This window comes from Varroa destructor, unplaced genomic scaffold (genome assembly GCF_002443255.2).
Source record: "Varroa destructor unplaced genomic scaffold, Vdes_3.0 BEIS01000003.1, whole genome shotgun sequence".
Taxonomy (NCBI): domain Eukaryota; kingdom Metazoa; phylum Arthropoda; class Arachnida; order Mesostigmata; family Varroidae; genus Varroa; species Varroa destructor.
This window is the reverse complement of record NW_019211456.1, coordinates 23,687,315-23,700,361: the sequence shown is the minus strand read 5'-3', so window position 1 is coordinate 23,700,361 and position 13,047 is coordinate 23,687,315. Positions and strand designations below refer to the sequence as shown.

At 39.6% G+C, this 13,047-nt stretch overlaps 1 protein-coding gene across 10 annotated transcripts in view; it reads left to right on the top strand.

Annotated features, from left to right (window-relative positions):
• Positions 1–5,433, top strand: part of LOC111246459 (uncharacterized) — a 37,179-nt gene extending 31,746 nt beyond the window's left edge. For 8 of the 10 annotated variants that reach the window (XM_022796082.2, XM_022796081.2, XM_022796084.2 and 5 more), the window contains 8 exons: positions 245–384; positions 716–885; positions 1,175–1,862; positions 1,995–2,807; positions 3,061–3,947; positions 4,135–4,292; positions 4,627–4,801; positions 5,224–5,433. In XM_022796082.2, the coding sequence (XP_022651817.1) occupies positions 245–384; positions 716–885; positions 1,175–1,862; positions 1,995–2,807; positions 3,061–3,947; positions 4,135–4,292; positions 4,627–4,801; positions 5,224–5,230 (3,038 nt within the window). In that variant the 3' untranslated portion in view covers positions 5,231–5,433. Of the gene's footprint in view, positions 1–244; positions 385–715; positions 886–1,174; positions 1,863–1,994; positions 2,808–3,051; positions 3,948–4,134; positions 4,293–4,626; positions 4,802–5,223 lie in introns of those variants that run through there. The other 2 variants (XM_022796088.2, XM_022796089.2) reach the window with 2 other exon arrangements.
• The last annotated feature ends 7,614 nt before the right edge of the window (positions 5,434–13,047 follow it).

Genomic DNA, 13,047 nt, shown 5'->3' with positions numbered 1-13,047 from the left:
CAATTACTTTTTCTGTATGAATTCTACAACTATCTGAAAATACTATCTTATTATCTTCTTTACTGTTGCAGTCCCTTTTGTTGTCAAAAGTTAAGTATAATTAGTTGTATTCGCTTCCGCTAATATAAACCCAGCTTTACATGTTTACTATCCAGCCGTTATTTAGTGGCTCACTCTAATCTGCTTGTATCTGCTTTTGTTTTTATTATACCTCCTCGATTCTGTTCTATGATGATAATTATAGGATTGACGGAGGAAAACTGTCGACTTGAGCGCGAAAATTTAAGTTTAACACGCAGCTGCGAACGCCAAATCTCACTGAGAAACGAGCGCATTTCGGTACTTGAGCAAAAGCTTGAAGAATTGGCACACGAACGAGATCAGGTTAATATAAACCATGCATTTGTCAATCCATGTGTCATAATTACCGAAAGACGTCAACTCAATGTGTATTATTGAAAATGTGAAGTTTCTTATGAACATTTGTATGTACGATTTGGAAAATTCACTTCGACATAGCATGTGATCACATTCCGACACACTGGTTTCTTCCATACCAGTGTAAAATACGCTTACGTACGCGTCGTCTATAAAATTAAAGTTTCACAAGGTTTATCATAAATCGCAGAACTAACCTCCAAAGATCGTATCCATTTATTTGTCTTCGGAACTGTTACTTTGTGAATTATTTGCAATAACCGGTTTCGCGTTTTAGGCCGTAGAAGAAGCTCAGGCTGTAATTCGTGAACGAGACGAACAACTAGAAGCAATGGAACGGCAGCTGCAACAGAATAAGAAGTTCTTCAGTGAAGTATCACAGGAGAAGGATGCCGAATGCGAAGCTCTTGAGAGGGAGATTCGGAACCTACAAGATACACTTTCTAGGCAAGAAGACTAGATTTAGGTAGCACAGCAGGATGTTACGAGCTTTAAATATTTCTGCGTATGCGAAGGTTTCATTGTGATTTGTGGTTAATAGTCTAAAATGTTCGCCTTCTAATGATTCAGTGCGGAGATCGAATTCCTTTCACGTTTGCATAGTAATATACAGTTTTTGTTCCATTATATGCTTGATATGATATTAGCAAATCAAAGTGTGCTAGTTTTACCGAATTGAGATAATCGCAGTGTTGAGACGCCTTCACAACGTTATGCTATTGCTTCTGTCTTGCAGAGAACGCAGTCGCCGTTCCACGGCCCTCGATGAAGACCGTCAGGTTCAGTTGGATTCCCTGGAAACGGAACTCCGCGAAAAAAGCACAGCCATGGAGGCAATGGCGCGGCGTCGCAGTGAACTTGAAATTGAGCTCAAATGTGCTCGAGAAAAGATTGACGACCTCACCGAGGTGATCAACCGACTCGAGCAGGACCTTACAGCGCGCAAGATTGCACGACAACTAGGAGAGCAGTTCCCTGAGCCGCGATCGCTTTCGCCGGCTTCCGAATCGCAGGTTTCAGAGCAAAATCAACACCAGCTATCAACCAGTGAAATGTCCACTAATCACCAGGACATGGAAACGTCCTTCCGGGTGCTAAAGGAACAGCTCCGTGCAAAAGAAGGGGCAGCAAGACAAGTGGAAAAACAGCAAACTCTCTTGCATGAGGTGTCATCGAGGCTGCGTATGATGGCAGAGCGAATGCATTCGCTAATTGCGCCATTACAAACGGGCACTTCCGATGGTGGGGTGTTAGCGTTAAAGGAACCAGAAGAGGACCTACTTAGTCCCAGTTCAAGTGTCCACTTGGCCCAAGTACAAACATTTGAAAACAGCCTTGAGAAACTACTACAGCTTGTTGAGACACTGAGAAAAACAGAAATCAAGTTGAGGCAGAAGGTTGCACAACTTGAAGGCGAGTTTAAGGTAAGACGTTTTTGTTTCATAAAACAAAGCTGCTTCAATGAAGCTCTGTCCGTAAACACGAGTCCCCCTTTTGAACACCATCAGAATGAATGTATATAAAGTAATATTTCCGTATTTGCCTCCTTTTTTTAGGAGCAAGAAAATGAGATTTCCGAATACCAATTGAAGAATGCTGAACTGCTGAATAAACTAGAGGCGCGCCAGGTCGATATGACTCAACCATCAATTTTCGCGAGCGACCTTCAGAGGCAGGTTATCACTGCCGAAAAAAAAGCTGAGGGTCTTGAAAATGAATTGAAAATCGCCGAGGACGAAGTGCGTACTCTGAAAGATACCAAGAACTTTCTGGAGGAACGAATGGATGTTCTTGTACGAGAAACGCAAACGTTACGAAAGAAGCTTGCTGTGTATGAGGACTGTATCTCATTCGGCGCTGGTCAAGATGAGCTTGACCTGAGCAGTTCGTCCAGTCGTTCGTCACCGCGTCGGATGCCTTTAACACAAAAAAACCAAGCGGAACATCAGCAACAAGGTATACTAATGGTCCAACCTAGTCCAAAAGGGTCGGTAGGATCATTATGTCGACAATGCACCTGGATGAAGGAGCTACTGGAAAAGCAAGATCTCGAATTACGTCGTCTGCGAATTGACGCATTTGAGAAGAGTGTTGCCGAGCGAGATAGTAAACGTGATTGTGCTAGTGTATGCTCATCGTCAGAGATGAGTTCCTCGCCGGATGGTTATGGTTCGCACCAGTCGGTACAGCTGCAAACGAGTTTCCGCGACGCCAGCCTCAATCGCGAGCTTCAAGAGGAAATTCTCACTCTTCGTAGTGAGAAAAGTCTTCTCGAGCATCGTAAGGGTGTACACGAGGCCAAGTGTTCCACACTGCAATCCGAAGTAAACAAGTTGAATACTCTCGTCGAACAGCTCCGCAATGAAATGGTAAGCAACAGTGATAATTAGCGAGTTTTCAGTCTGCCAACTTATTTTCATGCCTGCATAAAAAATATAATTGAACTAAGTGTTTTTCATCATGATAGAATTGAAAATCTACCGTATGAGGTAGATGTCAACTGATGTATCTTTTTGACAAACCAACAACCACAAAGGCTGCCTTGATTCGCGCGTGCTAAAGCAGCACGATCGCTTACATACTAACTAATCACTAACTAATGTTTTTCTCGAGCTTTGATAGAAAACAATGGTGCCTCTCATTGAACATGGTCATCAGATTCGTCAGCTCGAGGAAAGTTTGAACAAAGAAAAAATGGACGCCGTTGGAGAACTTGAGATTCAGTGGCAAGACCGGGTCGAGCAGGAACGAAAGATGCATATTCGGGTTCTGCAGGAAAAAGACTGCTTGTTGCGAGACCATCAGGAAGCGCTGTCGTCACAAAAAATTGAGAAAGAGTTTCTTAGTGAACAGCTGCGGCTCAAAGCCAAAGAGCTGCGCGATGTGCAGTCTACGCTGGCAGCTAAAGAGCAGATGCTTACCAAAGTCACTAAGGAATCTCAAAAGCTACGTAAAGAAATCGAAAAGCATAAGGAACAAACGGAGCAGGTAGTCAAGGAGACCGGTCTTAAAATTAAAGAACAGATGGATCGTAAAATAAACGAGCTCGTTAGCAAGCTGCAGGAGTCTCGTAAAAACATGAAAGATGCCGAGGATAGAATTGAGGCCAACGAAAAGGTGTTACGTCTGTGTAGTGTAGCACTGCAAAGGCGCGTAGATGCTGATATATTGGCAGGCCTTGCCGATGCGTTTCCTCAATGCGGTTCCCTACAATGGCTTGAAGGTTGCGAGAAGTGTCCAGCACTTCAAACTGCATTAGACGAAGCTCGCTCCGAGATAGAAAGCTTGCGCAACCTCGTTCGTGCAGGCCAGAGTAACGCTATTGCTGAAGAGGAGCTCGTAGCTCTTCTTCATAAGCTCTATTGGGTGTTTCGGCGATCTGAAAGTCGCCGCCTGCAGTTACTTGTTCAAAAATCTTATCTTCAAAATTGTGCGTTAAGGCAGTTAGAATTTCCTGCTCGGAAACGGACGCTCAAAACAGCCGCAATCGTCATTATGGCAGTTTACAGGTAGGCAATAATACTGCAAAAGTCATATCGCATCACTACGAGAAAATTACCTCCTCCGGTAATTTGTTCTTTTGCCTAGCTAGCGTAAATATAACTCTAGTGAATGCATCTAGTTAGTGGTATAATATTCCATTAGTTCATGGACATGTTGACCAACTTGTATTTATTTTTTTTGTCTCTTTTCCAGAATGAAGCACCGCCGGCTAAGATGGACAATGGCTGCTGTAGCATCCCCTGATAAAGCAGCTGTCATAGCTAAAATATCGCCCTACATTCAGTCAGTGCCTCGTCCTAAAGATCTCCAGCGTGCCCTGCAGCCTGCAACTAATTCTAATGCTGCAAATGGTAAATAAACGCGGTTCTTTCAAATGTATTTCAACAGCTGTTCTACACACTTAAATGAATAATTAAACCTTATATTTACTTCTTCGCACGTCTGTTAGCCTTCACAGATATTACTATCCTTCAATTTTTTTGTCCTACAAATATTTCATGCTAGATCTCTATGTAATCCTTGCTTCAGTCGCTAGGAAGCTGTATTCCTATTTCTACGCCAAGGTCCGACGTATGCTGAACTCGTACTTGCATGCTTGTGTGCCATATCTCGTGGATGAGACAACGTACCGTGTTATATTTGTTTTCCTCTTTCTTTTCGTGTTTACGTCATTTTCTTATCTAGGCTCTAGTCGGTACCCAAACCACGTTTCAAAATTCCCCCAAGTCGAGGGAGTGTCTATCCCGCTTGAACAGCGTCCCTGGCCTATCGTACCTGGAAAATCGACCACGGTTTTATCGCCGGGACGCCAAAGGGGCCACAGAGACGAGGACGGCTTGCAGATACGTCAACGGAAAATGTATGTTTTGGTAGTACAAGCATGAAATCTTTTTCGTTTGTTCGCATTTCTATCTGTAATTGCACTGAAAGGAAGCATGCTACCTATCCCCGAAAGCAGCTTTCACTGTAGAAACTGATGTGTCGAAATGCTTGTGGAATTGTAGAAGCGACTTTAAAGTCTTGAATGATGATTAATTAAACCACAAATTGTACAATAAAGCGCAAGATATTTATGCTCCTATTCAAGTAGTCTAGACAGAGCGACCATGATTTGTTGTTAAATTTTATCGTGTTAAGCAATTTAGAGTACCCCTCTGACTAGGAGAATCCTTAGAGTTCAGTGTTTCGAATAATGATCATGTGGCCAGACACGTGTTTTAATAACTAGCACTAACGTCCACAAAACTTCGCCGTCCTAATAACTCGTTTTTCTTATTTCAGAACTTAACATCCGTCTGCTCGAGCAAATTTCTAACTTTTAGGATTTGTAGTACAAAGAATTACCTCAAAGGAAAATATTTGTAAACAGAAATTGTAAATATTATGTTCATATGTATAGGGTTTGTATAACTGTTTCTTCAGAATATAATGCAACACGCTGACAGATGTTTTAAATACAAAAATAAACATTTTGTGAAATATAAGAAATGATCTAACTTGTTTTGTATATAATATGTATAGTTATAAATGCGATGTATTCTACACTATTTTTCCCCCAATAGATAGACAGCGACCGGTCAGAGAATTCAAAAAACAGGTTTTACTCGGATGGAGTGTGCGGAAAAGAGAATGAATTAACATCATGTAATTAGATAACCAGCTCATTTGCACTGCAATTTATGATATAATTTTGTATGTGAAGACTTATTACATGTATCGAGGTAATCTTGCGAATCTATATGCCTTGGTTGTGCCGTGCCTGTTTTTCGAAGTATACGTAATTCGAAGCAACTAGCTTCATTTATTTATTATTTATTATTAAGCAGTGGAATAATTTCACTTCATGGAAGAGTAGTTGACGGAACATTACCTATTATTAATAATCTCTTGGCACGTGGTTCTTGTGTTATTCACGGTTGCGGGCTGACTGAGTGAAAAATAGTTTTTGAGCAAGTCGACAATATCACTTACGGAAACTTAACGAAGTATCTGAGCGAACACGAATTATAGGAAACTAATGCATTCTGAGGATACAGATACGCTCGAACATAGGTATACAGTAGTATGTAACTGTGGCAATCTGGAAAAAAATTTTAAAAGCCTGCGTAAACTGAAAAACCACTATATCTATATAGGGTACATTTATCGAAAATATGAGAAACACCAAGCTTTTTCGTGGATCATACCTTTGTGCATCCTCTGCCCTAATCGTTCTATTCTGCGAGGTGTCGGTCACAAACTTACCTTTTTCCACTTGCTTTGGACCGCTAGGAGAAGCTCCTACATGTTGAAGCATATCAACCTCAATATGTTGGACTTCATTCAAATATATATAGCAAACATTTAATACATTGGGAAATTACCTATAATGATGGAACTAATGTGCGAGGAGCCGCGCAATTATGGAAAGATTATTGCACTATATTTCAAATATAGAATCTATTAAAATTAGTAGTAGAAACTACTTGTACAATAAACTACGTCGACTAGTTAAAATGTCTATTATCCATAGCGTCAAAACCAATTTATAACCAAAAGACTCACTAATCCTTTGATTATATTTGTTTTTGCATTTACCTACAAATAAATAATGAAAATTTCTAATAAACAATAAACGATCTTAGTTAAAGTAAAGGTCAAAATGGCATTGCTAATAATATGAATTTTTGCTTGTACTAGATTACTTAATGTGAGTCTTATATGAACGTAGCACACAGCAGATGCCAATTAATACTCATTGAATTTATTGAAACAGAATTTGTTTAAGCCGCTAAAGCCAATGGCGGCTGTGTTTCCAAATTACAAAATATACATCCGAATCGTCCATATAATTTCGTGGTCGAATACGATTTTTTGAAACATAATCAATATCACTCCACTTTTGCGTTATGCCTTCATCACCTCCATTCTCCCCCAACCCAAACCCCAACCTTTCAACCTCAGGTCATTTTAAGCACCATCTCTACCTTTGTTGGGCCTGTAATTGACCACTAGTTCTTTGTATCGCATCATATTCAGACTACTATGTCCCCTATCTCCGACGATTCGCATCCTGTATCATCTCACTGTAGACCCCCAACTATGGAAAACCCGCCGCTATTTCACCTGTTTTTTTATTTTTGATTTACCATTTTCTCATCAAGCCCTTCGCATATACATTAGATACCTTTTAGTTGTCGCTTTTTTAGTTTCTTACCCATTTCAACCGCCATAGTCTACACGTGACCCCTACGTCTCCCTATCGTGCAGAATTTGCGCTTACTTTACGTAGTGTTCAGTGTCCCCTGCCATAACCTCAGCACGGGTCAGACTCGTATGTTAGAGGTGTGTACATGTTCATATATGCACACGCGTTTTCGAAGGCATATGCCGCATGAATGTTCCTACACGGATCTCCTGCAGCTACTCTTTCAGACTTTTCTTCACCGCAATCGCTCTTATATTCAATGTCCTAGCATTTATTTCTTATTCACTGGCTATACTTTTGTCTTTTCTGTGTATCGTTATCGTTCGAAGCAATTTGTCATCATCACTATCGCCATTAACCCCAAAGATGCGGAACTTCTGTACTCGTTGTCAAATTCACTTTTCTCACTCGTTTTTTTCATTTTGTCAAAGATCGTTCACTATTGTGACTACTGCAATCTACCTTCACAATCGCTTAAACGCGAAGAATTCGATGTCATTATTAATCAGAGGCAGGGCTAGCTTTTCCCGAACTTCACCTTCATTCAACTGTGCCGTTTTGTTAAGAAAGAAGGTGATAGCTCAAGAAAAGAGGTTTCATTACATAGTTTCAGAGATGACCATTCTACAAGCAAGATTTCTCTTGCAAACAAGGGGAACTAATGCTGGTAATAATGGCAAAAACAAAATGTTTTCCTCTAGAATACAATCAGAGACATCAGTCTCGAATGATCTAATACCAATTTTGCGTTATTAGAACTATGATCTCATCACCATCATCATAAGTATCAAGGAACTCATCCCCCCTTGTATAATGTTGTTTTAGTTCTGTAGTCGTTATTAGAGATGCGTTTTATCATCCTTGGTTTTGCTGTTATTCTTACTGTCTTATTATTTTGCCAAAGCTAAATGACCCAAACGAAGGAATCCAACTGTAATATAATAATGTAATATAATTAATAATAATAATTAGTCTTGTAAACCAATCACAGCACTTAAACCAGAGTTGCCTTATCAATCTTCGGTCTTTCTCTGTTCGACTTTAATCTCTATCAGCATAATCCACTTCTTCTAGTAGCCATCCGCTAACAATGCCTTCAGTCACATCGAATCATCTAGCGTCTCTACGCTCTTACTTTTCCATCTCGATTTCATCATTAGTTGTGTTTCATAGTAGTTTTATGTACTCAAGTTGCTGCTCTTGCTGTTGTTTTTGCGACTGCTGCTGCTGCTGTTGAGGCAGCATTGCTGTTATATTCCATATGGCTGTTTTCATGTATGTGTGTGTGTTTGTATAAATCCTCTTGCTCCAACTCCACTTGCCACGAAAGATTTGTTGTTGGTTCTTCCTTCTTCTCTTTGAATCTATTGGGCGATTGCTCATGGTATCTGTTCACAATTATCATATGTAGCTTTCATCATCATCATTTTGCTTCTGATGTCTTCATTTTGCTCTGTGGTCGTCAATACAGGCGCAAAACATCTCGTACTGCTGCGGTTATTCAACCGTATTATAATGTATTCCGTACTTGTCTGTACGTGTATGTGTAATTGTGTTCATTTATCTATATATTTATGTATATATGTATTCATTACGTATTGACATTTTACATCGCCGAGTTCAACGAATCGTCTTTATTTCTTTTCTACTCTCTATGAACCTTATATTACAAAATACGAAAACCTAAAAGGAATCAAGAGTTCCGATCGAACGCGTGGTTCGCCTCTTATAAGCTGTTTCAATTTCTTATTGTTGCTATTGTCGAGTTGATCATGAATTGAGTCGCGTTATGCTTCGGCCAATGCACTGTCCTCTACAAATTATTTTTTCGCTGTGTTTATCTACTATATGTTTATATATGTATATCATGTTATCTAATCGATAGTGGGCCATCTGCCTTTACAATTCGTTCGAGCAGTTGCCAAACACTGTTGTTGCTATTAATATGCTTGCTGTTATTTTCATCAGCATGTCATAGTTTTGTAGTTGAAATACTATAATCGTTGTAGTTGTCTTCTTCAGTGTTATTTCTGGATGCCCGTTTGTTTCTTCGCCTGTCTTTGTTGCTGTCTTTTGCTGTGTGTTCCAAATCAATTACATCCATCTATGTCTATTATATCTATATATGTATATATTTGTATGTATATATATATATTTATGTACAACAACAATTTTTTGTCCTCTCCAGTTTGTCCACATCGTTCTCGATAATGAGGGGACCGGCTGGCTAGATAGATTATAGACACACTGCCCCACACTATTTTTAGATAAGGGACCAAACGTCTGCTGCGTGTCATTTGGTCCAAACTAGACAGGCAAATTCATTTGTCATTTCATTTTCTCGTGCTAATGATGACCCCATGCCCCTACCCCATGGATCGAGGAGATCACACCGGGATGTTGGATGCATTATGTGTGGTATTAATATACTGGATGTCAAACGCTATGAATACGTTCAAGTTGTTGTTGTCGTTGTTGTTGTAGGTGGTGGTGTTGTTGTTGTGGTTGTTGTCGTACGTTGGAAAGCTTGTTGTCGTGTCACTGGATTTTGTCAATTTTATAGTGTTCTCGTTGGCATTAACATTTTAATGATTAATGTAATGATTTGCTGATGTCACCATTACTCTGTCGACTGTTAAACGACATTCCGCGTCGTTGATGCCGGTATTGAGATTGCTAAACACAACGAGAGAATATAATTTAAACAGTGGGTGACAAATCCATTCAAATTGAAACAAACAGAAAACACCCCCACAGCTAGTGATGGTTCACATTTTTTATCGATTATATGTATCTCAAGCACATCACAGACTTGCTAGACACACAAATTCATCGTTCGTTCACCCGGCAAAATGTGGGTGGTTGTATCCACTGTTCGAGTCCCGCATTGAAGACCTTTTTTGGTATCAAAATATGAACACGCTGTCGTAATGTGCCTCGAACAATATGTTGTTGAAAGAAGTTAAAACAGTTAAATCGTACTTGATCCTTAGGTGAAGTCTGACAAAGCACCTTTCCGTAAAGCGGTGCCTGATGAATGATCGCTGGGTAAGACAAATATCATGCATCATGCTATTTTTTGTGCCCCAAGAACCATACTTCACCCAGTTTTTTGTCTTTCTTTGTCATTCGTTACTAAAGGATCAAGGCAAGAACAAACAGCACTAGGTGAAGGCAGGATGACGATGTTAGGTTAGTTGCACGCGTGATTCCACAGCGGCGAAAAATAATGCAATGACTGCATTATCCGGGTTCAAAACCTAAATAAAAGCAGGGCAGCGGTCTACAATAAAGTTGCTGCGAACATGAATAACTTCTGCTTGTTTCAATTTAACTGGCTGTCACTTGCGCTCATACACACGTTCTGCAATCGAATCCATTTTTGCAGTAGGAATAATAATAGTAGCTGACCGACACTGTTGTACGACCTGCGCCTTCTTACTCCTAACAAGTACGTATTATTTAAAATACAATTAAACTGATGATAATCTTTCATTGATAAACTTACCCGATAAAAATTTATTGTAGAGAAATCCGCTACTAACCGATTTCGCACTTAGTTTAGTTATTTTTGGTGGCAGTTTGTTATATATTTTATGTTTACGATTTTTTTTTGCAACAGAGATTATCTTGACCATTTTTTATTCGAACATTGTATATAACACCAAGCTATTGTTCTAAAGATTGACAGATCGATCAATAGCACTATGGCTTTCACAAATTTCCAAAAAAGGTCGACCAAAATTGTGAACGTATTCACCTCAAACAATAGTGGTTTATGACATTTATCGCCTTTATCGACTCTATAGCCACACAGCCCACCACAGAATCAGCAAAAGCATACAATTCGGCAAGCGAAAACGGATATTTAGTAACAAGTAGAGGAATTCAAACTATATAATAAAATATAAATTTTTTCAATTGGAACGAGAAGATCGATCAATCAGACTTGCAGACAGACCCAATTAATTCCCTCAGATCGTACAAACAGCGTGACATCACAACAACACATTCCTGATTGGCAGAATATAGAAATCACTGACTTAATTGTATTGAGGTCATAGTACATGAATGCGTGTCACACAATAAACACAGGCTCGGTCATTTACACACGCGCCCACATTCAGATATACGCATATAAAACAAACATCATCACACAAAGGGAAGAAAATAAAACGATTCAGATTCAAAGCGAAAAAAAAAACATTTCAATAACGTACGATCAACATTACCGACATCCACGAACGAAGATGTGTGTATATATAACAGTAAAAATAGAAATAATAATAATTATTATAGTTGAGAGCCATCGTGAGTTGACTTTAAGGCTCCTGTAAAGCCTTCCTTGTTTATATGGATCCTGTCCTACAGTTAGTCAACTCTCGTTGTGTTCATCGGTCAGTTAATCGCCATCCTCAGCATTATAAGCATATTGGTCTAAATTTTCAAGTAGCTTGACTCATCTTCATCATATCGCAAGTTTCGTAATGACCGCATTTTTGACGGTCCATTGCTACTGCTGCTTGATGTTGTCATTCGATTGGTCGTCTTCATTATTTTCTCAGCCTACTTATGATCATTGTCCCTCTCGTCTTGTTTTAATTACCTTAACATTTATACTTTATACACAGATTATTCTATCATCTAAAGGGAAGGGGGACGCCATACTATGGAGCCTGGTCTGGCCCTCAAGGCAGCAATATACAACGGGGCATATTACAAAGCAATCAATGTCTGTGAATGTCTGTCTTTAAACGCTATGTACGGTTTCAATGCTTGTCTCTGTCACGATCGATGTATGAGGTCTGTTGAGATGTCGTTGTGTGTCAGCTATCGTCACGGCCTTCGATCATCAATCAACATCGAGGTGTCACAGGCTTCACCTTCACATAAGTGTTTACTAGTCTCTTTTCATTCGCACTGTTATTCTTTTCCTTATCTTCAATTGTGTTGTTTATGCATTAGGGCACAGATGCATAGAGCGTATCGTATAGCATGTTTCTTGTGTCTGAACGTTTTTTGTATTGTAAGTCGGCTTTGCTTGTAAGATTACGTTCTTGCTTGCTGTGTACTCATATATTTGCACGTGTGTGTGTGTGGCTGTGCGTTTCTGTAGTTTATATTGTGTATCCTTGTCTCTGGTAGGTGAAGTTACACCTCGATGATTCTTATGTGTCTCAGCTGAACGACCTTCATATGGGCCTTCACTACAGCTTTTTTAAATTCATCTGATCGTCGTCAGTTATTACTATCCCACTGTCACAGTATCAGAAACATTCTTATACAAAGAACAGTTTTGGTTTCCAGCCCTTGCTGAGCCCTCGAAACTAATTATTATTATTTGAGTTTGCCTAAAATTTGAATGTTACATCGACCCCTTATTGGGGCTAATCACCTTGTTATATAATCTATTGATGCTATTACCTTTGCATATATATATATATATATGATCTACAATCGGACGTGTATAGTGCGGTTGTTTGTTCAATGTCTTCTCCGCTTCGTGTGCTTGTATCTGTTATTAATTTCCGCCTGTGCTAGTTTGTCCGTACGTGCGTTTGTCATTCGATTCGTTTCCGCTGAATTCGACTCACTTACGTTTTTACAATGTGGCGATTCCCAATACCAACCATATTGGCTGCCGGTGATCCTACACAGTAAATCGCCGCAACGACGGACTGCTATTCCACTTATAATGTATTATACATACAATGAATGTCAAAAAAATCACGAAGCAAAAAGAGGATGAGTGTGCGAGGATGGATGCTGGCGCTGTTTGTGTTTGAAATTTTCTTTGTCTGTTGCTTCACCTGCTGTTTGCCTGCTTCTTGCTTGTTAGTTGCTGACGTACTGGTTTCTTATTGTGGTTTGATCCACGCTATCGTCGTCTTCTTATTTTTCAATCGTCTTCTACTTGT